At 43.3% G+C, this 20236-nt stretch overlaps 6 protein-coding genes across 7 annotated transcripts; 1 reads left to right on the top strand and 5 right to left on the bottom strand.

Moving 5' to 3' along the window:
- The first annotated feature begins 1234 nt into the window (after positions 1-1234).
- On the top strand, positions 1235-1913 carry LOC108043305. Its single transcript, XM_017121960.2, has one exon. It carries the CDS (start codon positions 1280-1282, stop codon positions 1757-1759), a length of 480 nt encoding a protein of 159 aa, XP_016977449.1. The 5' UTR covers positions 1235-1279; the 3' UTR covers positions 1760-1913.
- Positions 1914-2424: 511 nt separating this feature from the next.
- On the bottom strand, positions 2425-4928 carry LOC108043294 (glycerophosphocholine phosphodiesterase GPCPD1). The gene has a single exon (XM_017121935.2). It carries the CDS (start codon positions 4684-4686, stop codon positions 2599-2601), a length of 2088 nt encoding a protein of 695 aa, XP_016977424.2. The 5' UTR covers positions 4687-4928; the 3' UTR covers positions 2425-2598.
- Positions 4929-4950: 22 nt separating this feature from the next.
- LOC108043313 lies at positions 4951-6346 on the bottom strand. Its single transcript, XM_017121973.2, has 3 exons — positions 6143-6346; positions 5999-6065; positions 4951-5716 (listed from the first exon to the last, which is right to left on the bottom strand). The coding sequence occupies exons 1-3, from the start codon at positions 6260-6262 to the stop codon at positions 5397-5399; spliced, it is 507 nt and encodes a 168-aa protein (XP_016977462.2). The 5' UTR covers positions 6263-6346; the 3' UTR covers positions 4951-5396.
- Positions 6347-6846: 500 nt separating this feature from the next.
- Positions 6847-15049, bottom strand: LOC108043323 (glycerophosphocholine phosphodiesterase GPCPD1). Of its 2 annotated transcripts, none has more exons than XM_017122003.2 (2): positions 14661-15049; positions 6847-9305 (listed from the first exon to the last, which is right to left on the bottom strand). In XM_017122003.2, exons 1-2 carry the CDS (start codon positions 14670-14672, stop codon positions 7407-7409), a joined length of 1911 nt encoding a protein of 636 aa, XP_016977492.2. In that variant the 5' UTR covers positions 14673-15049; the 3' UTR covers positions 6847-7406. The 2 variants fall into 2 exon arrangements, with proteins under 2 accessions (XP_016977492.2, XP_016977484.2); XM_017121995.2 differs by lacking the exon at positions 14661-15049 and adding an exon at positions 11911-12314.
- An 88-nt stretch (positions 15050-15137) lies between these two features.
- Positions 15138-17290, bottom strand: LOC108043341 (tRNA (uracil-5-)-methyltransferase homolog A). Its single transcript, XM_017122013.2, has 3 exons — positions 16992-17290; positions 15637-16933; positions 15138-15486 (listed from the first exon to the last, which is right to left on the bottom strand). Exons 1-3 carry the CDS (start codon positions 17211-17213, stop codon positions 15155-15157), a joined length of 1851 nt encoding a protein of 616 aa, XP_016977502.2. The 5' UTR covers positions 17214-17290; the 3' UTR covers positions 15138-15154.
- Positions 17291-17465: 175 nt separating this feature from the next.
- On the bottom strand, positions 17466-20012 carry LOC108043292 (SET domain-containing protein SmydA-8). The gene is made up of 3 exons (XM_017121918.2): positions 18789-20012; positions 17866-18127; positions 17466-17806 (listed from the first exon to the last, which is right to left on the bottom strand). The coding sequence occupies exons 1-3, from the start codon at positions 19806-19808 to the stop codon at positions 17496-17498; spliced, it is 1593 nt and encodes a 530-aa protein (XP_016977407.2). The 5' UTR covers positions 19809-20012; the 3' UTR covers positions 17466-17495.
- Between the last annotated feature and the right edge of the window lie 224 nt (positions 20013-20236).

The raw sequence follows: 20236 nt of genomic DNA, 5'->3' as shown, positions 1-20236 counted from the left end.
GGCCTTACAGCCATCTATTATGACCGAATTGAATTGCTAACAACCTAAGCAGCAGTCGACGACGACAACAAATGTCATTCGTCCACAATCAAAGCATTTAAATTAATTTCACGTGCCACTTTGGCCTCCATATATTTTGTTGTTACTGCCAGGAGGAAAATGACTCTGAGTGAATGAAATCTGAACTGTGACGGGAATTGCCGGGGGAATAATTGAAAAGACACTTGAATTGATACTGAAAATGAAAATTATTTAATGGCAGTGCTAACTGGCATTTCCTACACACTCTTCGGGGCATTAAGTCATTATCAGTTTAGAGAGCAATCACCACTGGCCATAATTAATAATGAGTTTATAACTTTTTCAATTGGCTTAACTTCAGCAATTTCGACTTGAACTGATTTAAAGATTTAAAGTAGTCACGTGGCTAAATCACGGGAAGTCACGGCCTGAGCTGAATTCGTTTTACTCAAAAATCTATTCTATCCTAACTGTTGTTATTGACTTGGCTTTCGCCTCGCCTAGCCTTGTTAGGCAGCTGCTGTCTGTCATGTCATTTATCCAAAAAATCTGCCATAAACACGTCGCACACGTATGCGCCATTTTAAAAATGGCGTCAGCTTTACTTCCGCTAAATGTTGTCGTGGATTTTGTCTGTGAGTTTGGTGTGTGTGTGGGTGTTTTTCCGGCGGGTCCAAGGCAACTGCATTTGAATTCAATTGAATGAGATGCTTATGAAGTCGTTAAGGGCCCCATACCACACCACACCACACATCCTAGTCCCTCGTCCTTTGCTGCTCCTGTGAATCCCGACTGTTGGCAATATTGTCACATCGTCGAAAATAATTGCCGGAAATACAAAAGGAAGGCGGCACCCAAACCGCACCAAATAGAATCGAGCTGCGGAAGAGAATGAACGCAATCGGAATGGGAATAGATTTCCAATTTTCTCGGCTCCCAGGGAGGAAGCACCGCAGGGCGTCCTTGTCATTGCGGCTTACGTGGCGTATACTCAACTATAATTAATTACGCCTTTTGTGTCCGCGTGGGTGGGGTGTTTCCCAAGTCCTGGTCCAAGGATTTATCCGGATGCCGGACGCCGAACGCTGGATGCTTCCTCCTTGAGTGGCTTCTTTTCAATTTCAATTGTTGGGTCATTGACTGGCCACCAGCTCCCCAGAGCTATAAAAGCCCGATTGCCTTGCCGGGATAGCCACATTCATGCACGGCCAGTGCAAGGAAAAAGTACTCGGAATTCCGACTGGACTCGGTTGGTAGAATGGCCATGGCCCCACTGCTGCATCTGCTGCTCCACTGCGCCACCACCCTGCTGATTGCCAACGCCCTGGTACTCAGTCCCCAGTTGCTGGGCTCTGAAAATGAGGGAAAATCCAAAGTCGGCTTTCCTATCGACTTGGACGACGGGGTAGACGGCGTTGATCTGCCCCTGGAGGTGGAACAGGATGTGGCCGGGGATCAGGCTGCGCCACGAATGCAGCACTCCATGCCGCCCGACTGGCTAACCTTCGACGAGCCGACTCCACCCGTCAAACATCGCACTAGCCACAAGCCGCAGCTCATCCTCAAGCATCCTCCGACCAGTGGATTCCACAAGCTCTCCTCCCACGGACACCGCTCCTGCCACGTGGAGGTGGTCAGCAAGGTGCAGGGTGTCTGCCAGACGATGCCCATGGGCAGTGCCTGTGTCACCGATGACTACTTGGACCTCTACACCGATGCCAACTGCTCCACTCAATAAAGCGGTTCACTTTCGCATTGATTGATTGATTGATTGATTGTCCGTGTTTGTGTGTGTGTGTGAGCTTAGATTTTGTGCGAGGAGGAGGAGTACGACTACCTGGTGCGCGATGTCAGCAAAGCTTGCATAAATAAATCAATTTAATAAAATTTTACATTTTCTACAAAATCTTTATTATGAGATCGGTTATTGTTCAGCTATAGCAGGTTATTAATTCTACTTAGGTAAACTTTTACTAGAGCTTATGTTCATTCATTGGTTTTAATTCTTAGTCTAATACATTTGCTTAATCATTTTATATTTGTTCTAAAACCAAGAAAAATATTGTCATGAGGGAATATGGATTTAAGAAATAATTAGCAGGGAAATACTAAGTAATGCTTAACTCATTATAAAACTATTAAAATACATTTCTGGGATTGTTTGAAGAACAGATTTTTGTACAGTTTTATGCTCAGAAAATAAAGGTTAAATAAAGAATAAACAATTTACAAATTTCTATTTTGACTCACACAATTTTGATTAATTGAAAGTGGATTGGTAAAATATTTATTTTTTAATCTTGATTTAAATAACTTTGAAAACCTTATTTTCTACATTTGGTTTTTTCTTGACTGTTTTCTATCCTATTCGGCTTAATTATTAACTAAACTAAGCATAATAATAAGTTAAGTTTATTTGTTTGTTTTTTTAATATATTGAAAGCCTTTTAATATGTCAAGAGACAAACGCTGATATTTATACATTTCTATTTGTGGTATTTCTATTCTGTTTTGACTACTCTACCTCTTCAACTAATAACTAAAAACTAAATAATGTTTCCTATCCTTACCCAAGTTCTATCTCAACTTTGGCCAAATGGTAGGCTTAGCTGGCTTCACGCCCGGAATGATCGTTGAATTTCCACTGGTCACGCACTGAGCTCCAAAAACTTCCAGAAGTTGTGGCGCCCGGAAAAAGGCGGATCGCTTCCAGTTGGAGGGACCCACTCGATCCATCTGATCGTAAATAAGACCAGTTACATCCAAGGCTCGAAATTGCTCCAGAAGATGGACATCCTGAAGATCGTTGCCCCACAAAAAGAGCACTTGTTGGAGGTCCAAGGCCAAGTTAACCAACTGATGATTATTCTGGAAGTTCTCCACATGTAGAGCTGTCCCCAGAATCTCTGCGGATTGAGCAAATTTGATGGCCTGCTGGAAACTCTGAGCCCTGAGATCCATGTAAGGATCCCAGATGTGGGACCTCCCAATGCTCATCAGGATCACAGGAAAGACATGTTGCTTGAGTCTGATCATAGTGCAAATATCGGCATCGAAACTCGCGAAGATTAGGGGACGTCCACAGCCATAATAAATAGTGGTCTGTAAAATCCTGTCCACATAGCTGTTCTTATTCAGACTCTGTGTGGATTCCTGGACACCGGATGCCATTATTTGGGGCCACTTAATCTCCACCATAAGTCCCAATGTTTTTGGTAGAGCCTCGTAAACCTCCGAAAGTTTCGGGAATATTCTGTTATTTTGACTCACATCCTTAACATTCAGATGGGTGTACTCCTGAAGGGTCCAACGTTTCAGGATAAACACCCGACTGGCTTTGAGTTCGGAGTAGGTGAGTTCCCTGATCAGTACGAATCGTAGGTCAAAACGATCCCTAATATACTGATCTCTGTCGGAGGTATAAAATCCGAAACCATGCCAGACAATGGGCACATAGTCCTTTGTCAGCTGCACATCCAATTGTACCATATCTCCCATAGCCTTTTGCACTGCGAGAAAACTTTCGATTGTGTTCTCTGTAAAAACGGTCGAAGATTGGAAATAGCTGGCTCCCAAGCCACGATATCCGACATCCAAGGTGGGCCAATTATCCGGCCAATAGTGATGGAAACTCGCCCTCAAGTTACCCGCCTCCACTTTTGGCATTGGTTGAATCACCAAATAGGGCAGAGTTACCTCACCGATTGCTATATTTTGTAAACTCGCAAATACGGGCAGCTGCAGAATGCCACGACTTCCTTTGATCTGCTCCGGAAATATGTAAACTTCTGCCACGGCCAACTGGACATCCCTTGATCCTTGGTACAAAGACAGGCGCAGGGCATTGTAAGTGTCCAAAGGTTGATAGATTCGAAAGACAAGTGGGGATCCCCGAGTGTACTTCACTCCCCATTGGCTTTGTGGTCTAAAACCTGACTGATTGTAGGCAAATCGAGAGACCTCAATCCGAGTGTCGTCTATAATATTCAGAGGTGTCAAAATCAAGCGGTATTTGGCATTGCTTGCCATTCCGGATATGTCAAAGTGATCCTGCCAGACGAACTTCAATTCAATGACGTACTCGTACTGCAGCCAACCGCGTTCCAGATAGAATCCCCCGCCCACAGAAGTGGGATAGGCCTCTCCGAAAATGTCCAGACCCGGGGAGCGATATATCTCGTAGGTCTGCAGCATTCTGGCCACTCTCTGACCTTCCCATGTCCTTAGGATTCGCTTGCCTTGGCTGTTCTTCGAGTAGATCAAGTACCGGTAGTAGAATCTCTGGCTGGCGCATATCCACACCCGGAGGTACCATTTCGATCGGGATTTATCCTGCTCCTTGAGCGGCAGAGCCTTATCCAGTTGCCAGGAACCCAGCGAAGGGTGATCCCCACTCACAGCCACATATTCATCGGGGGCCAGTCGAATGTTGTGCCCTAGCTCCAGGCTGAAGACCCGAAAAAGCGGAACACAGATGAAACTGCGACCCGAGATCTGGCTGGGTTGCTCATCGTCAAAGATCTTGAAGGCCTGCAGCTTCTCGGGCCCGAAAACAGACGTCTCATTCACAAAGGCCACGCACAACGGCAGAAGCTGCAACAGCAGCAACCCAGGGGGTATGCTAATTGATTTTAACACATTCAACACGCCGCGAGATCGATACATTTTTCCTCATTCCACACAGCAACATCACCATCTTCGCGCCACCGAAACGAGTTTTCTCTTTCGGTCAAAAATAATTCGAAATAGACTTAAGATCGGAGACGAGACCAAAAACAAAAACACGATGAACGCGGATCGGATGCGGACGCAACTTGACCCGACGATGACAAACAACCGAATGAAAGAATTTCTTACAGCTCACCATGGTTTTGTTTCCGTCGAAATTGGAGTTGGCCTGGCCTGGGAATCGGCATCTGAATCCGAATCCGAATCAGCTGCGATCGAAGAAACTCTAACTAATAAGTCAGCGGCAGCTCACTAATTGAGTTGATAGGTGAGGTTTTGGGACCATTGGGCACCAGCGATGACGGCGTGAGCAGATAAAAGTCGGGCTAATTAAAACATTATAAAGATATTATCGTGACAACAGGAATTTTAATTGGTGACGGAGGGCAGCCTTTCACTGAATAAATTATTTTTTAGATCACTGCAGAGATAGTATCTCAGCCCATTACAATTTCTCATAACTTCTGTACAATAAATGCAATCTTCTTTATTACTTTGCACACAGAGTATCTTTCCTTCGGTTTGCTTGAAAGTTCTTTCTTTGTTTTAAGATATTCGCATATTTGTACCAAATTTGGCATATGTAAATTTCTGGGTAAAGAAAGTTGCCAGTTTGAGAGGAGAGATGCGATGATACAATGACTGGCTCAGATGTTTTCGTTCTCCACCAAGGGCTTGACATAAACCGGATTATAGTCCAAGACCAGGTACCTGGACAAGTGCCAGCGCTGCATTATCGGAGGCTTCTTGGTCCGGCAGTCCTTTCTCTGCCGGATTAAGGTGAAGTTTTGGAGTGACAGATCGACTGTCTTGAGGTACGAAGATATCTCACTGAGAGTTTCCTCGGTGGGAATGGGTTGACGGGTGTAAATGGCCATTTGGTGACGCATCCACGGCAAGGAACAGTGAAGCTCCACTGCATAATTATCGTAGTCCGTTTTGGTAATCCGTGTCCAATATAGATCCACTAATTATTAGAAACATGAGATTTAAATAACATAAAATAAATAGTAAAAAAGCTGATTAATACTTTTATAACCCTTCAGTTATTGGTAAGCTAAATATGTACACATGCTATCATAACGATAAAAGTCCATAGTAAATACAATTAATGAAATGAAAAGGTAACCAAAATAATTAAATGCCTGTAACAACAAAGCTTAACATTTCTATTTAAACGTTAAAATAAGTAAGTTAAATTTGAACTGTATAGGTCGTAAATTAGTCACTTGATAATTGTTTTACTTACGATCTTCAAAGTAGCAGACTTTTATTCTCTCTGGATTGGTTCCATAAACATACCAGCCGCCCTTGATCTACAAAAGCCAAATCAAGTCTCAATTAGCGGCCTTTTGCTTATCGAATTTCAAGATCATCGGCATCACTTTCCCACCTTCTCGACGTCCACTGGGAATTCTTTGTACAAACATTTCCAACTCCAAAAGGCGTCCACGGAGGTGGCCAACAGCAATGAAACCAGGCCCACAGCGAGGAGACATTCGCATTTGGCCATCCCAAGACCAATGCAAATGAGGCGCTCTCTAATTGACCATAAACCGAACGGGCTTTAGGCCTGACTTCCAGCACGAGGGCCAAACCTTTTTATGGCCCACTCTCCATTTTCCGTTTATGGGCCGTGTTTTGGGGCTCAGTATTTTCATGGCTGCTTTTACATTCGTCACGGGGCCATCAAATTTAAGCGGATCGAATTTTTACATACGACTTGGGCTTTGAGGCCAGAGAATTTCTTTTTTCATTTGTCTGAGATCAGAGTAAAACACATCGTTCAGTTGAGTTGTTATGAAAATATTTTTTTGTGATTTTATTTACATTCGACTTTATCAATAACCTTTGGTTTTTGATTTGTGTTTGTCGTTAAACTGATTTTAAATATTGATAAAAATATATTATTTGTTTCTTAGAGTTGGAAAGGAGTAAGCGACTTCTTTTTATAAACTTTATCTTGATGTTTCTACAAGTAATATTCATCTACTGTTTTAAATATTAAAAAAATACATTTCACGTGAATTTGAATAAAATTTATAAACAAAGCAATTGTAAACCAATCATACACGCCTCAAATTAATTTCACAACAGTTATATAAAATATTTCTCTAATTTATATAAAATAGTTATTTGCACAAGTCACAAAAACATCTGTTGATATTACATCAATACATATATATTCCCCTTTTAGTTTTGAATAGTTATTCTGTACTTAAGATTTAATTAACAAAAGCTAATTAGCAATTTCTCATTTTTGTTTTTGTTTGCATGTTTTGCATAGAGGTATAGATCGATTTTTAGCAGGTAGTGTACATAGGTGTATGTGCTCTTTTAATTCTCGGCTCTTCGCTTCGCTTTCTTCCCATTGTCTTTTGTGGTGCTACTTAATTTTTGGGGGAATTCCTTTTTTGCATGTGTAATTATGCCAAATGACGGCTTAACGTGCATAGAGATGATTTATTTATGGGTTTTCTATTTCGCTGTTTCCGTTGGGCAACGAGAAACTGCAAATTACCCAACCACTTTAAAGCTTCTCACATTTCTCTTTCCCAGTTAGTGTTTAAACAAATATACAAGCTAACTTTAAAAGCCTAATGATTAACCATTGCTTAGATTTACCCGCCCGTTTCACTTTAGTAACCCTATTTCTTTTAGATCCGGCATTGAGCCGCGAACTCGGCCATCAGCGCGGGTGATTTGAAGAAGGCTTCCTGTTTGCCCTGCGGCATGAAGAGATCGCTGCGATCGTAGCATGTGGCGGTGGCCCCGATCCGGGTGAAATACTGCACGCGCTCCTTGGAGTTGCAATCGTCGCCCCAGATCACGGCTATTTGGCCCAGATCCTTGGCTTTTTGCAGCATCTCAGGGGCATTATCGCCCAGGAAATCCTCGGCATGTGGAGCTGTGCCGGCCAACTCGAAAGCTTGAGCATTGTTCACGGCAGCCATGAAGGTACGCGTTCGCAGATCCTGGAACGGCTGCCACTTTTTGGTCTCGCCCTGGGTGAGGAACATCACCGGGAAAATGTTCTGCTTGAACCGCAGCATCGTACACATGTCGGCATCGAAGCTGGAGAAGATTATGGGTCTGCCACAGCCCTTTTCGATCACCTGATGGAGCACCTTGTCGGCAAAGAAATTCTTGTCGATGGTTTGCTCAGCTTCTGATCCTCCTCCTTGGCGACGCTGTGGCCACTTGATCTCCACGTCGATGCCCAGAGATTTGGGCAGCTGTTCGAGCACCTCCACCAGTGTGGGGAATATGCGATGTTCGGTCCTCGGTTCGGCGTTGTGCGAGGGATACTCCACCACCTGGCCGGCGATCACAGAGAAGATGCGCAGCCTCTTCAGCAGACTGTAGTTGATGTCCTTGATCAGCACGTATTCCAGTTGTTCCGGTCGGCTGATCTGCTTGCCAGGCGGAGCAGTTCGCAGTCCAAAATCGTGATAAATCACGGGCACACCATCAGCAGTCAAGTGGACATCCAACTCGATCATGTCTGCGTGGTGTTCGTGGGCACTCAGAAAAGAGGCGATAGTGTTCTCCCTTTCCGGAGGAGCATTTGCAATGTAACTCTTGCCATTGCCACGATGTCCCACATCCAGATTGGGCCAGCTCTTGGGCCAGTAGTGAGCAAAGGTGTTCTTGAAGTCCAGCGGCGAGTAGCGATAGGGCTGCACCGAAACATAGGGCAACCTCAACCTGGCCAGGGTCTCATCCGCATCCTTGGCCGACTTGATGGGCAGGTGCAGCAATCCCTCGCTGCCAGTCAAATCCGAACTGACCAGATTGGCGCTGCCCAGGAGTTCGTTGGACATGCTATAGCACTCCAGGCGGAAGTGCTGCTGCATCATCTTCTCCAGCGGCAGCGTGATGTGAAAGATCACAATGTCGTTCTTGGTGTAGGGCACTCCGAAGGTGGGCTGCTGCTCCAGCTTACTCTTGCCGTACTCCTGCTTGGTGTACTCCACATGGAGGCCAGCGGTCTGCTCCACGGGCACAATCTTTAGCTGGACGTGCTGGGGGTCAAAGGTCTCGATGTCGTGAACTTGGAACATCTTCTCCCCATTGAACTTGAGCTGCAGGATGACCTCATTGTTGAGCCAGCCACGATGCACCTGCGGTTTCAGATCGGAATTGTCGGAGGTAATCCCGAAAACGTCCAACTGGCTGCACTGCAGCTCCGAGCAGGGTCCCAGGGACCTGGGCTTGAAGTGGGTCTCCCATCGACGAATCTGCTTGTAGCCAGATAGATCCTCCACGTAGACGAAGAAGCGGTACTCCAGCTGGCGACAGGATTGCATGGGCACGGTGGCCTGCCAGTTGAGATCGTCGAGCGATTCGAGGGCCACACTCCTGGACAACTGCCACTCGCCGAGGGCCTTCACATCGCCGGTGAGTCCCAGGCGCTCGTCGGCGGCCAAAGGAGCCTCCAGTCGCACATTGAACTCCCGCAGAGTGGGCTTACAGGCGGCGGAGGATCCTGGTTGCGGCTCCAGCTCGTTTCCGGTTCCATAGTTGATGGAGGCTCCATCCACTAGGGCGGCACACTGCAAGGACAAGGCAACAGCCAGGATTAGTACAGTCCGAGACATGGCCATCGGTTTGGAATGGAGAACGAAAGCCGACTGAAAGTCACTCGAGTGGTGGAGTCCGCTATTAAATACATGGCAACTTTTCTGCTGTTCGAGCGCGATTAGTCGATGACCCCTTGCGGAATCCGTTTCTCCCTGATAAAGTTTCTCTAGGCGGGGCGTCGACTGTCTGGTTTTTCTGCTCCCCACCCCGCCCCCCTCCACTCTTACATTGATTTCTCAAATTAGAATCGAAAACAAAAACGCGATAAGCACGCGTCTTTAGTCGCTGCCTAACCGCTCGTGACTTTCAGATGCGCAAACAAGATCACGTGTTTTACTGGGGCTCGACAAAAGATCAGCTCGCCCATTATCAACAAATCAGCTATTAAAAAAAATATATTCAAACGACTTGGTTAGTTTGTTTGCCTGCAATTAATTTGATTTATTCGTTATTTTCGCTAGGCCTGCCTTAGTCAAAATTCTATTTGCGTAATTACTTGTTTGGAAAGATTGTGGGCTATATTTAATTACTAGTACGTCTAAAGTTACATTCTATTGTCAATAAATTTGGAAAAGTTCGGAGGTTTCTACTATTTCCGATTTATTTAAATAAAAAGTAGCACAAAGTCAATAAGTTTTTATGTAAACATTTTAATAACCTCCTGTGAGTTAGGAATGCTCGTTAATCAATTGTGGCGAAACTAAGTTTACATGCAATTAATATTTCAAAATAATTGTTGGTTGTTCAAATATGAACCCAAACAAATATTTTCGCGTACTTTTTATGGTTTCGTGAAACATGAGAAAAAAAGATGGAATAAAAATCACAATAAAGTCTAGCTAATATTTATTTGATTTCATTGAATTTCTAAATTACTAAAAAGTGTAAATATTTACAGTGCCTTACATAAAACGTAAATAGAAGCACGAGTTACAAATCGATCGCTGTCAAGCGGTTTACCTTTGAGCGAAACGCGCGTAATCCGCGCGGAAGCAAATGTAATTGACGCGGTTTTACCCGCGACTGCGGTTTCTGGGGCTGCTGCCATGCTAGAGGATCGATGATGCAACGGCTGGCGATGGGCCTACACCTGCCGACAAGCCCCTGACAACTGGGTGCTAAGCACAATCGCAATGGGCAAAGTTTATGTAAGTAGAGCGGACCCATAAATTAACCGAAAACACGATTAACTTGTGTAGAATTTGTTTACCGAGCTGCCTAGATTTATAATCAGTGGGAAGAGACGGCAAACACCCACCTAACGGACCGACTGTTCAGATCTTTCTATAGGCATTTAGTTCCTCCGCCTTGGCAAAATTTCAACAATCATTCGGAGGCGGCAAAAGTCGCGTGTGCTGATGAAATTTTTAAATCTGTGCTATTTGGCCTTTATTATAGTTCGCAACAATGTTTTCCGCATTTCTTATTTTCCCTGACTTGCGTCAACCGGTGCGTTTTACGCGCGTTTTGCTAGCGATTTCTCGTTCTTGGCACAATTAGCATAGCCTTGTGATTTTGTGCGGGGGAGGAGTCCCCTCAGCAACACCTCAAAACATCGAAAAGCTCTACATTGAATTTTAATATTCAAGAACTTGGTTTTTTTACTTTTGATTTCTCAACTCTATGCTAATTTCCGATTGATATTCGAGCTTTGCCTCGATTTCTAAACACTTTTTCACGTGTTTTCAACGCAGGCGCTCTTTTTTCTCGCTGCCAATGCCCCTCTGCATATTCTACCATATGTTTTTTGTTTTGGGAAATTTCAGTCTCTAAAAGCTTTTGCATGTTTGTGGCGTTTTTACTTTTACCCACATCTTCGCGTGCGTTTTATTTATAGTAGAGGGGAAAAGCTTGTCCATGTTTTGCGTGGCTACAATTTCAGCTGAACTTGTTATCAGTCAGAGTAATATCGGTAATCATATATTAGCCTGATAGTTTATGGCAGGTACTTCAAAAATTAATGAGTTAACATTTAATCATACATGAGCCACTTGAGCGGGGGTCTTGCTTGAAAGCTTAACCTTATACAAAACTTGAAACCCGAGTGACTGAGTCACGTGAGGTAGAAACCTTTTGCAACATGTGGCATTCGGATTGTGGAGCTTACATGAAATAAAAAATAATATGAGTGGGAACTTTTGATAACTTTTCTGAGAAATGACATCATTAATATAAAATACTTGCGAGGACGGGACTTGAATTCATTTTTAACTATATGTATGAATAATATAAAACGAATAACAAGAAAAGATTATATTTGTATGCCTTTTTATAAACTTTTGTTTTTAATTCAATCCTACAAATTGGGTGTGTTATTGAATATTTCCCAAGCTGGCAACGATTTTCCCTTACAGGTACCTCGCCTAATAGCATTTTCCTTCCCCCTTTCACATATAGATTTTCATATCCCCACAAAATTGCATAAACAAAAATGCGCAAAAGACATGCAAATTTGCGATGACAACAGCACCGACCTTCAGACACCCCAAAAAGTCAAAGCGCAGACACGTGTAAATACAGTCGGAAAAATCAGAAACAAACATTTCCGGCACACTCTTATAGGATTTGGGTAATTACATTTTGCATATGATCATCCGGACTTTGGGGCTCCAAGGGGGTCAGCAGCATTGGGACCGACATTTTGCTTCTGTTTCGGCTTCTGGTTTTTGGGAATAGCACTAATAAGTTAGGTAGATGTAGGTTGCTTTGGTGCGAGGACCAACGAATATCAAGAAAATTCAACTTGTATCACAGTTAATTGTTTGCACTATGCGGCGTATGCGCAATGTTTAAGTTTCTTTTGCTAGGCAAGCATTTTGTTCTTGGGTTTTTTGGTTATTGTTTGCTATCTTATTTATTTGCTTGTAGTGTTTATTTTTTTATGCGCAGGCTCTTTGTTTGTATCCTTTGGTGGGGAACTAGGACGCTGTGGACGGTCCGTCGTCACAATTCGACGTTGCTGTCGCAACTGTTTCAGGCGATTTTGTTGTGCGCGCAATTTAAACGATTTCTTTTATCGAAAATGAGTGGCGGAGCTTTTGCGCCACTGCCCGTTTTCTTTGTGTGAGAGACGTAGTCGTAGTATCCGACGACGTTGGCGATTTGTTTTGGTTTTCAGCCCGGCGGTACAGTTGCGGCATGGGCTTTTGAGAAATGTTGTTGGCCTCTACCGACGGGCAACGGCAACAGCAACAGCAGCAGCAACGTCGAAACAGAAAACACAGAGAAACACACAAGATAATACAGAAAACACAAAGATTAATCGAATTAGCAATGCCCTCGATCGGCAAGAATTAGAACAGGAGAGCAAAGCAAATGTCCGATTAATCAGCGAAAAATAATCAACCACAAAAGTATGAATCAAAGTAAATGTTTATAAGTGAGCCTAATTAAGTGGCAACAACAGATCCATTAAAGATACCGATAAAAGCTAGATATTGAAATACTTATCAGTTATTACGTTTTTTGATAGGAATATAATAGTGCATATTTGTGACATACAAACTAATAAGAGATTCCCGGCACTTTATTAATCAATTTTTTTTAAAGAAATAAATCGTAGAAAATAGCATTAAACGGAAAGAGTTTAAACCTGAATAAGCTGCAACTAGTCAGTGAAGAGAGTAAAAATTTCTTTCTACAAATGAAAAAATGAAAGAAAATATTTTCTTTTGGAATTACAGATTTATATATTTTGGATGTATATAATAATAAGAACTAGCTGAATACCAAATTTCGCAACGGAAAGCTAAAGGCCTGCCGAGTTACATGAGGTTAGTCTTCATATATACCCTCTTTCCAAGGGTATCTTACTAAAACTCCCCATAAAACGCGTTATAGTTTTGTGTTGCTGAGCGAAACACGCAATCCAAAAGCTCACAGCCTGAGTGCAGAGGACAACAAGAGCAACTCATTGGGGCCGGCGCATATTGGAGACCCCAGACCACAGACCACAGACCCAGACCATCCCCCATATACTATCCACTGTGCCACGAGGCTCATTTGCTCCGTCGAGAAAACGTGTTGGTCGTGTGCAGCTGTCGACAGTGATGGTGTTACGCACGTGAAATTGTTTTCTGTCTGTTTTGTGGGGCGTAGTCGTTGCCGGGCCCCTCGTCACGGATTCTCGTCCACCGATGCTGAGTCGGTTCCGCTGAAAAGCTCTCTCTCTGGTAGTACGCCTATGTATATCTCTTTATGGGGGAACCGGTTTCCGTCGGTTGTCGATTTGCTGTTTTCCTCGTTGTTTGTTTACACCGCACAATACTTTATTTCAACGTTTGATAAGACAAGAACCGTTCAAGCTTTTTGGCTTCGAAAACATAGCTCTCCGGTCAAGGTCTTGGGTACCCCATTTCGATCGTAATCGCATATTTTTTTGATGTTGCTAGGCGCAGTTTTCATGCCTTACAATAAAGTATAAATATATACACACGGAATAAACAAATATACATTTGTTCTAGGTTTTCTTTGTTTAAATGTAGCCTTATTTCACGTGGGTTTTAATTTATGTATAATATTTGCCTTCTTATTGACTCCTCATGCTACAAATTTGACTTTTCATTATTTTTTTTATTATTATTTTGCTGTGTAGACAAATCGCCCCATTGGTTCCAAAGTCCAATTCAGTTGTTATTCTTGTTTATTTGTTTTAATGTTTACGAAAACTTATTTTTTGCTGGTATAGATACATATGCTGTTGACACGCCCCCCTCTTGGAAATCAAGTCGCATTAATATTCTGAACTATCCCAATTTGTTTTTCTCTGTTTTCGTTTAACATGATTCCGGTCACGTTTGCTTGTTGTTTTCTTTTACAGAACAATAATATTATTGTGATATTTTATATGGGATTTTTGTTTACGGCTACAGCTGCATGTTGTTTACTTCACCCAACCTTTTCTCGTTTAGAACATGTAATCGGAAAAGCAATTCAGAGCGAATGCGAATATTTACCTTAGATAAGCTTTTGGTAAACACTTTTCATTGAGCAATAACTGAGCGATCGACCGCTCTATACCTTTTAAATATATACATATATCAACTTACAGCTTTGAGTAAACTGTTTTCCATTGATGTATCTATTTAAGAAACTTTGACTAAAGAGCAAGTTATGGATGATCGACTAAATAAACTAAATTTTAAGAAACTAATTCCTTTTATGCAAGCAATCAAACCATATAAATTCATCAATTAAAATTAGTATTCAATCATTTAATACAAAACCAGTTGATTGTTCAATATCAACGTTATTCTTAACTACTTTTTCTACTTTTAAACAATACAACATATGTTTAGGCTATGAAATAATCGCTGAGCGACTCGTACCTGGTCGGACATGATCAATGATCGTTGTCAGGGTCGTTGTTTACCGATTTGCCCTTGAGGGGGCGTTGGACTTGGTCGCGGTTGCTACACCTTTACGATGCTATACAATACTTCCACCGTTCAGCGATTCTTATCACACACACAGACGCCTCCAGAGGCCGGAATAAAACTGACGGGGATATGGATTTTCGAGCTTAACGGAGCTTCCAAGTAAGAGTCTTCTACTAAATAGGAAGTTGCTTTTGTCACGTCTGCCGCTTCCTCCCCGTAGTACAGCGTAAATACAATTAAATCAATTTAAAACAATAAAAGTCGTAGCAGCAGCCGCCACAAAGAGAGACAATGATAGATGCCAGTATTACTGTAGATAAGGCGTAATGAGGCTCTGGGTGTTTGGCGTCTGAGCGATTCGCGGTTGACCTGAAAGATTCAGAGATTATAGAAATGTGCAAGAGATTGCAGCTAAGCAAACTGTACTCGAAGCAACAAACTCGTCATGTCCGGGATGCGGGGTTCTCCTCACTTGTAGCTTCTGCGGTCGCCTCAGACTTTGACTCCGTAGTCTCCTCCTCTGGCGGCGTTGTCTTCTCATCCGCCTTTGTCTTAGGCTCACGCTCGAACAGAATGACCAGCTCGGTGTGCATGGTGTGGGGAAACATGTCAACGCCCAGCGCGTACTTCGGATAGAACGGTTCTCCCTTATATTGCTTAGACTCCGGCCTGGCCAGCTCAATGAAGTTCCGCTTGGCACTGTGCGGATTGCAGGAGACGTAGACCAGCCGTTTGATGGCATCTGCCGAACGGATTGCGGCTATCGAACGGTGATCTGTAAGGGGGAAAGTAAAAACAAATTATACGGCTATTTATATAGTTCTAGGTTAACTTACTTAATACTTAAATCTTTATCTTCTTGAATAAATTATAATAATCCTTAGCAACTTTTGAAAGTTATGATTTAAGTATTTATTATACTTACGTAGTCCAGCTCGAGGAGGGTCAACCACCGCAATAAGATCCATAGGTTTTCCCGGTTCCTGTTCGTAAAGAGCTTCGCGCACCATGCTCTTAATAAAATCATCTGCATTACCGGTAAAGAACTTGCAGTTCTTAATGCCATTTGCCTCCGCATTAAACTGAGCATCCTTAATGGCGTCGGGAACGATTTCCACGCCCAGAACTTTCTTGCAATGCTTGGCAAAAGCCATTGTAATGGTTCCAGTGCCGCAGCAGATGTCCAACATGGTGGTGTCTTTCGTAGGAGCAGCCAAGTCGATTGCCTTTTGATACAATACATTTGCTCCTTCTGTGTTGATTTGGAAAAAGGCCAAAGGGCTAATTCGAAACTGGAGACCATGGATGGTATCGGTTATGTGAGTGCTGCCCGAGATGTGTTCCACCGGATTAATCATCTGTCCTGCTTCGCGATGTTTGACATCTTGGTAATACAAACAGGTGCATTTGTATGTGGCACCCTTTTCCGCCTCTTCGTAGAATAACTTCAGTTCCTGTTTCAGTTCCGTTTGCTCGTCCTCACTTAAGTTCGAGGAGTATATGCCCGCTACCAGCATGAGTTCACCAGTGGCACTGGAGCAGCGCACCATCAACTGCCGGAAGTGACCCACGTTTCCGTCTGGATTGAAGGGCAGGAACTTGGACTTCCTCACGAGATCTTGGAAACTGCGAGCCGCCCATTTTGCCTGTTCTGGTAGGTGTGGCAAATCCTGGACTTCGGCCACCTCCACAGAACCATCGCTATAACAGCCCAATCTAAAGCCTACGACAACCTCTCCTGCGGCGTTCTTGCCCACAGTAAACTCGTTTTTGTTTCTATATCCATTTACGGTGGGTGAGGGCAAAACTTCTTCGAATTTGAAATTATCCAGATGCGGTTTGGCCCGCGGATTGAGGCGCCTGAGTTCCTGGGTGTATTTAGCAAGGAGTGACGACATTTCTTCGGATTTCTGTTTCAGTTGCTGGTCGTAGGGTATGTGTGCCAAGGGACAGGTGGCTTCTACGGCTGTACGTTGCTTTTTGGGCTTCTTTTCCGACTCCTGATCTTCGGCAGCTCGCCTTTTCTGGAGCGGATCAGCGGAGGCTTTGGCGGCCTGGGCTTTCAGGACCTTTCCTTTCCATTTGTAGCCATGAAGGGTCTCCAAAGCCCTCTGTTGATCCTCCTGAGTGCGAAAGCAAACGAAGGCAAATTCTTTTCGCGTCGGGGACTTGATTTTGGTCACATCCAATTTAAGGGTGACCCTCAATAGCTTCTTGAACTCCTAAAATAGAATTTGATGTTTTAATACGGTGTCATTGGGACTTTATGTATTTACCTACCCCAATACCGAAATAGCCCAGGTTTTTCACTTCTATTTTGAATATTTCCGAGGTAAATTCATTCCGCTCCAAGTATGCGAACTCCTCGCCGGCTTTTTCTGTTTCCTCCTTAGCGTTTTCGGCTGCAGTTTCTTGAGTTTCCTTTGCATCTTCCTGGTTTTCCGTGGCTTCTATTGGTTTATCAACTATCTCAGCTGGTAGTTCCGTGCTTAAAGACTCCATTTCTTTCAAATAATTCGATTTATAGGTAAATTCAAAAACACGTGAAAAGCCGAATCAAACAGATGGATTAGAGGTGCGAAAACACCATTGCGATGTCATCGATGTTTTCAATATATCGGTTCACAGGGCCAGACAATTGCTGGTTGACTTAAAACTTGTAGAAGTGCAAGCTGTTAGATTGTGATTGCTACAGCACAATTGTGGCGCGAATTTAAACGCTGTTAATAAATCCCAAAATAAATCAACTAGTTGTAAGAAACAATAGCAAAAATGTAAATTGATTTAATTTTCAACTTGTTCAAAGCGCTCCAGGGCAGAATTTAAGATGACTTGACGTTCAAGCAGCAACTGTTGCATTTCCGGTTCGTGTTTCATGATGTTTCGGATTTCTCTGAGCATTTCCGCAGCGTTTCTCAGCTTTTCCTCACACTCAACTGGGTCTTCCGAGCGTAGAGCTTGCGCCACCAGAGCTTCTTCCATATCTATGAGTAGATTTCCTCGGAAAATACTCCAACCACCATCGAAAATGTTGGCCAGTTCCAAGAGTTCCTCACAAAGTTGCACTTTTCTTGTCAGCGTTTCTTCAGAGAGTTCTAAAACAGGATTTACTATTAAATATTTCCTAAAGGAATAGCAGGTTAAATTATATTACCCTCCATGGCAAATCCTGGAGCACTTCCATATAATTGGGTAAGAGCGTATTTAGCTTGAAGAATATGGGTATTGGTGTCATGGAGATCAGCACGATGACGATAAATGAATTCTTCGAGAGCTACGGGCGTTGTTTTGTCCAACGATTCCAATTCCAACTGAAGCTCCGCATCCGAAGTGACCACCTCTTTTGCTGACCTTTTAAGATTACAAAGCTGACACTTCCAAACGGCAGAATTTTGAAGGGGATTCAGGGAGATTATCTGAGAAACAAATAATTCATTAAAGTCAAAAGCTCTCTTCAAAATAAGATCATAAAAAAAAGTCATTAGGCTCTTTTGTTCTAACTTAGCCAAAATCATCATTATTTTGACCCATTGACTTGTTTAACGTTCATCCGAAATTGGACGTCTAGAGTCCATAATTTTACCAAATTTAATCCGATTCCAAAGTGGCATACCTCTAAAGACTCGTGATTCGATTCTCTAAAAATCTGCATTCAAAATTTTTAATTTGACGCTGATCAAATTTTTGACCCATTTTCATGTTAGTTATTTCTAATTTTCCGATGTTTTGTAATAATCAAAATTTGACTTCTAGAGTCCATAACTTTACCAAATTTAATCCGATTCCAAAGTGACATACCTCTAAAGACTCGTGATTCGATTCTCTAAAAATCTGCATTCAAAATTTTCAAGTTAACGATGGTCACTTTTTTGAACCATTTTCATGGTAGTTATCATACCCTTGCAGAGGGTATTAATTTTTCAGTCAAAAGTTTGCGAAGCAGTGAAAATGTGCTCTCCAAATAATTTTCGGTTTGACTGTAGAAGTACTGAAGTTGGCTTTCGTTCTTGTTTTAAAATCGATTCAAATTTGAAGCAAATGTTTTACCCAATTACTGGTCTGATTATGTCCACTCACCTTTCCTGCCTTGCATTTCAGACACGTCTGGGCCCCTGCAAAGCTGCCCAGCTCCTCGGGATCCTGACACCTGGCGCAGGAGCAGTCGAAGCACTTGGCCTGCCTCAAGTGCACCCTGCGCTGGATGGTGCTCCTCAGTGGCTGGGTGTAGGAAATACTCAGGATCTCGCCCTTGGCTATCTTCCTCTTGGCCAGGAACACGATGTTCATGTCGTCATCGAAGCGATGCCTCATATTGGGCACACAATCGTGCGAGATCATTGCGGCTTCGGGAAATAGGGCTCGCACCTTTCTCCTCTCCCTAGGTTGCCTCACTTCGAAGGTGTTTGTATCCAGAATAGCAGCAATCCGTAGGATGTCAATCTCGGACCAATCCCTTAGGCCCAATACGGTTTTTATAAATGTTATTAGATTGGCACGAAGTACTTGATACAAAGGCGTCTCCAATCGCTCCTTGAGGTGATCTTCCAGGGAGTAAAGCTTAAGAAAAGCATCGGGATTCTTGGTCTTGAGTTGCATGCAACGAAGCAGCATGATCACACAGTAAGCGGACTCCTTTCGCTCCTCCTCTCCAGGAGTATAGTTTATTTTCGATTGGAAATTGCTGCCCGACATGAGTTGGCACTCGGCCTTGTGATGCGGCGAGTCCTCGCACTCCCTTCCACACAAAGGCCAACTGCAAGAGCTGCATTTATAGTAGTTTCCTTGGGGTTTTTCCGGAGCCAACAGATTCCTGTGGCAGCCGAGGCACAGTGGAGCTGAGGCCACTTTTGGACCCACGACCAGGGGTGCCTCCTTCAAGATTTGCTCTCCGATTTTAATATCCCTCGTGGCCTTTAGATGCCTGCCCAAGATTTCGTTGGTGGCTATTTCGAAGCACTTGCATTCCGATCTGTGACCTTTCTTCCAATGCTCCTTCTGGTGCTCCCGACTGCAATAGACCACATTCCTGCAGGCGGCGCACAGCTGCGAGGCTTTGGCCTGGCACAAGGCACAGGATGTCAGCGAAGTGGAGGACATCGATAGCAATCCCCGCCAGCAGTCAGATAATCTCCTATATATCTCCTATATATCTCCAACTAATCTCCTCGTGTTTGCGTAATGCCCCGCGGTTGAAAATTCACTGACGAGATGGCTAAACAATTTTCAGTGCTCTGTGTTCGGACTCTACTCGCGATCTGATTGCGAGAACATTTTCCTTTGTGTCTCCGTCTGCTGCCAAAAAATAAACGCTCGAATGGATTCGGATCTCTCTCCAAATCCACATCTCTGTCACATGGCGCACGACTATTTAAAATTAGAACTCTGCGTCGCGTTGCCCAAAAGCTAAGACAATGTTCAATTTGTAGGCAGCCGGCAATATTAATTCATTCGAAATGTTTATCTGCCTTCACATGAGAGAGCGAGTATAAATGCAACAGGCAGGTTTTTAATGCTGAATAATAATT

Source organism: Drosophila rhopaloa, unplaced genomic scaffold, assembly GCF_018152115.1.
Source record: "Drosophila rhopaloa isolate 14029-0021.01 unplaced genomic scaffold, ASM1815211v1 contig_163, whole genome shotgun sequence".
Lineage (NCBI taxonomy): Eukaryota > Metazoa > Arthropoda > Insecta > Diptera > Drosophilidae > Drosophila > Drosophila rhopaloa.
This window is presented reverse-complemented; position numbering and strand designations above follow the sequence as displayed.

Coding starts and splice junctions, on each gene's coding strand:
- LOC108043341 (XM_017122013.2), bottom strand. CDS start 17,213: ATGGAGTCTTTAAGCACGGAACTACCAGCTGAGATAGTTGATAAACCA. Junction 16,934..16,991: donor TGGGCTATTTCGGTATTGGG/GTAGGTAAATAC, acceptor ATTCTATTTTAG/GAGTTCAAGAAGCTATTGAG. Junction 15,487..15,636: donor CCCTCCTCGAGCTGGACTAC/GTAAGTATAATA, acceptor TCCCCCTTACAG/ATCACCGTTCGATAGCCGCA.
- LOC108043294 (XM_017121935.2), bottom strand. CDS start 4,686: ATGTATCGATCTCGCGGCGTGTTGAATGTGTTAAAATCAATTAGCATA.
- LOC108043323 (XM_017121995.2), bottom strand. CDS start 11,973: ATGTCGGTCCCAATGCTGCTGACCCCCTTGGAGCCCCAAAGTCCGGAT. Junction 9,306..11,910: donor CGGATGATCATATGCAAAAT/GTAATTACCCAA, acceptor TTGTCCTTGCAG/TGTGCCGCCCTAGTGGATGG.
- LOC108043313 (XM_017121973.2), bottom strand. CDS start 6,262: ATGGCCAAATGCGAATGTCTCCTCGCTGTGGGCCTGGTTTCATTGCTG. Junction 6,066..6,142: donor TCCCAGTGGACGTCGAGAAG/GTGGGAAAGTGA, acceptor TGGCTTTTGTAG/ATCAAGGGCGGCTGGTATGT. Junction 5,717..5,998: donor AGTCTGCTACTTTGAAGATC/GTAAGTAAAACA, acceptor TCTAATAATTAG/TGGATCTATATTGGACACGG.
- LOC108043305 (XM_017121960.2), top strand. CDS start 1,280: ATGGCCATGGCCCCACTGCTGCATCTGCTGCTCCACTGCGCCACCACC.
- LOC108043292 (XM_017121918.2), bottom strand. CDS start 19,808: ATGTCCTCCACTTCGCTGACATCCTGTGCCTTGTGCCAGGCCAAAGCC. Junction 18,128..18,788: donor TGAAATGCAAGGCAGGAAAG/GTGAGTGGACAT, acceptor TTTGTTTCTCAG/ATAATCTCCCTGAATCCCCT. Junction 17,807..17,865: donor TCCAGGATTTGCCATGGAGG/GTAATATAATTT, acceptor ATCCTGTTTTAG/AACTCTCTGAAGAAACGCTG.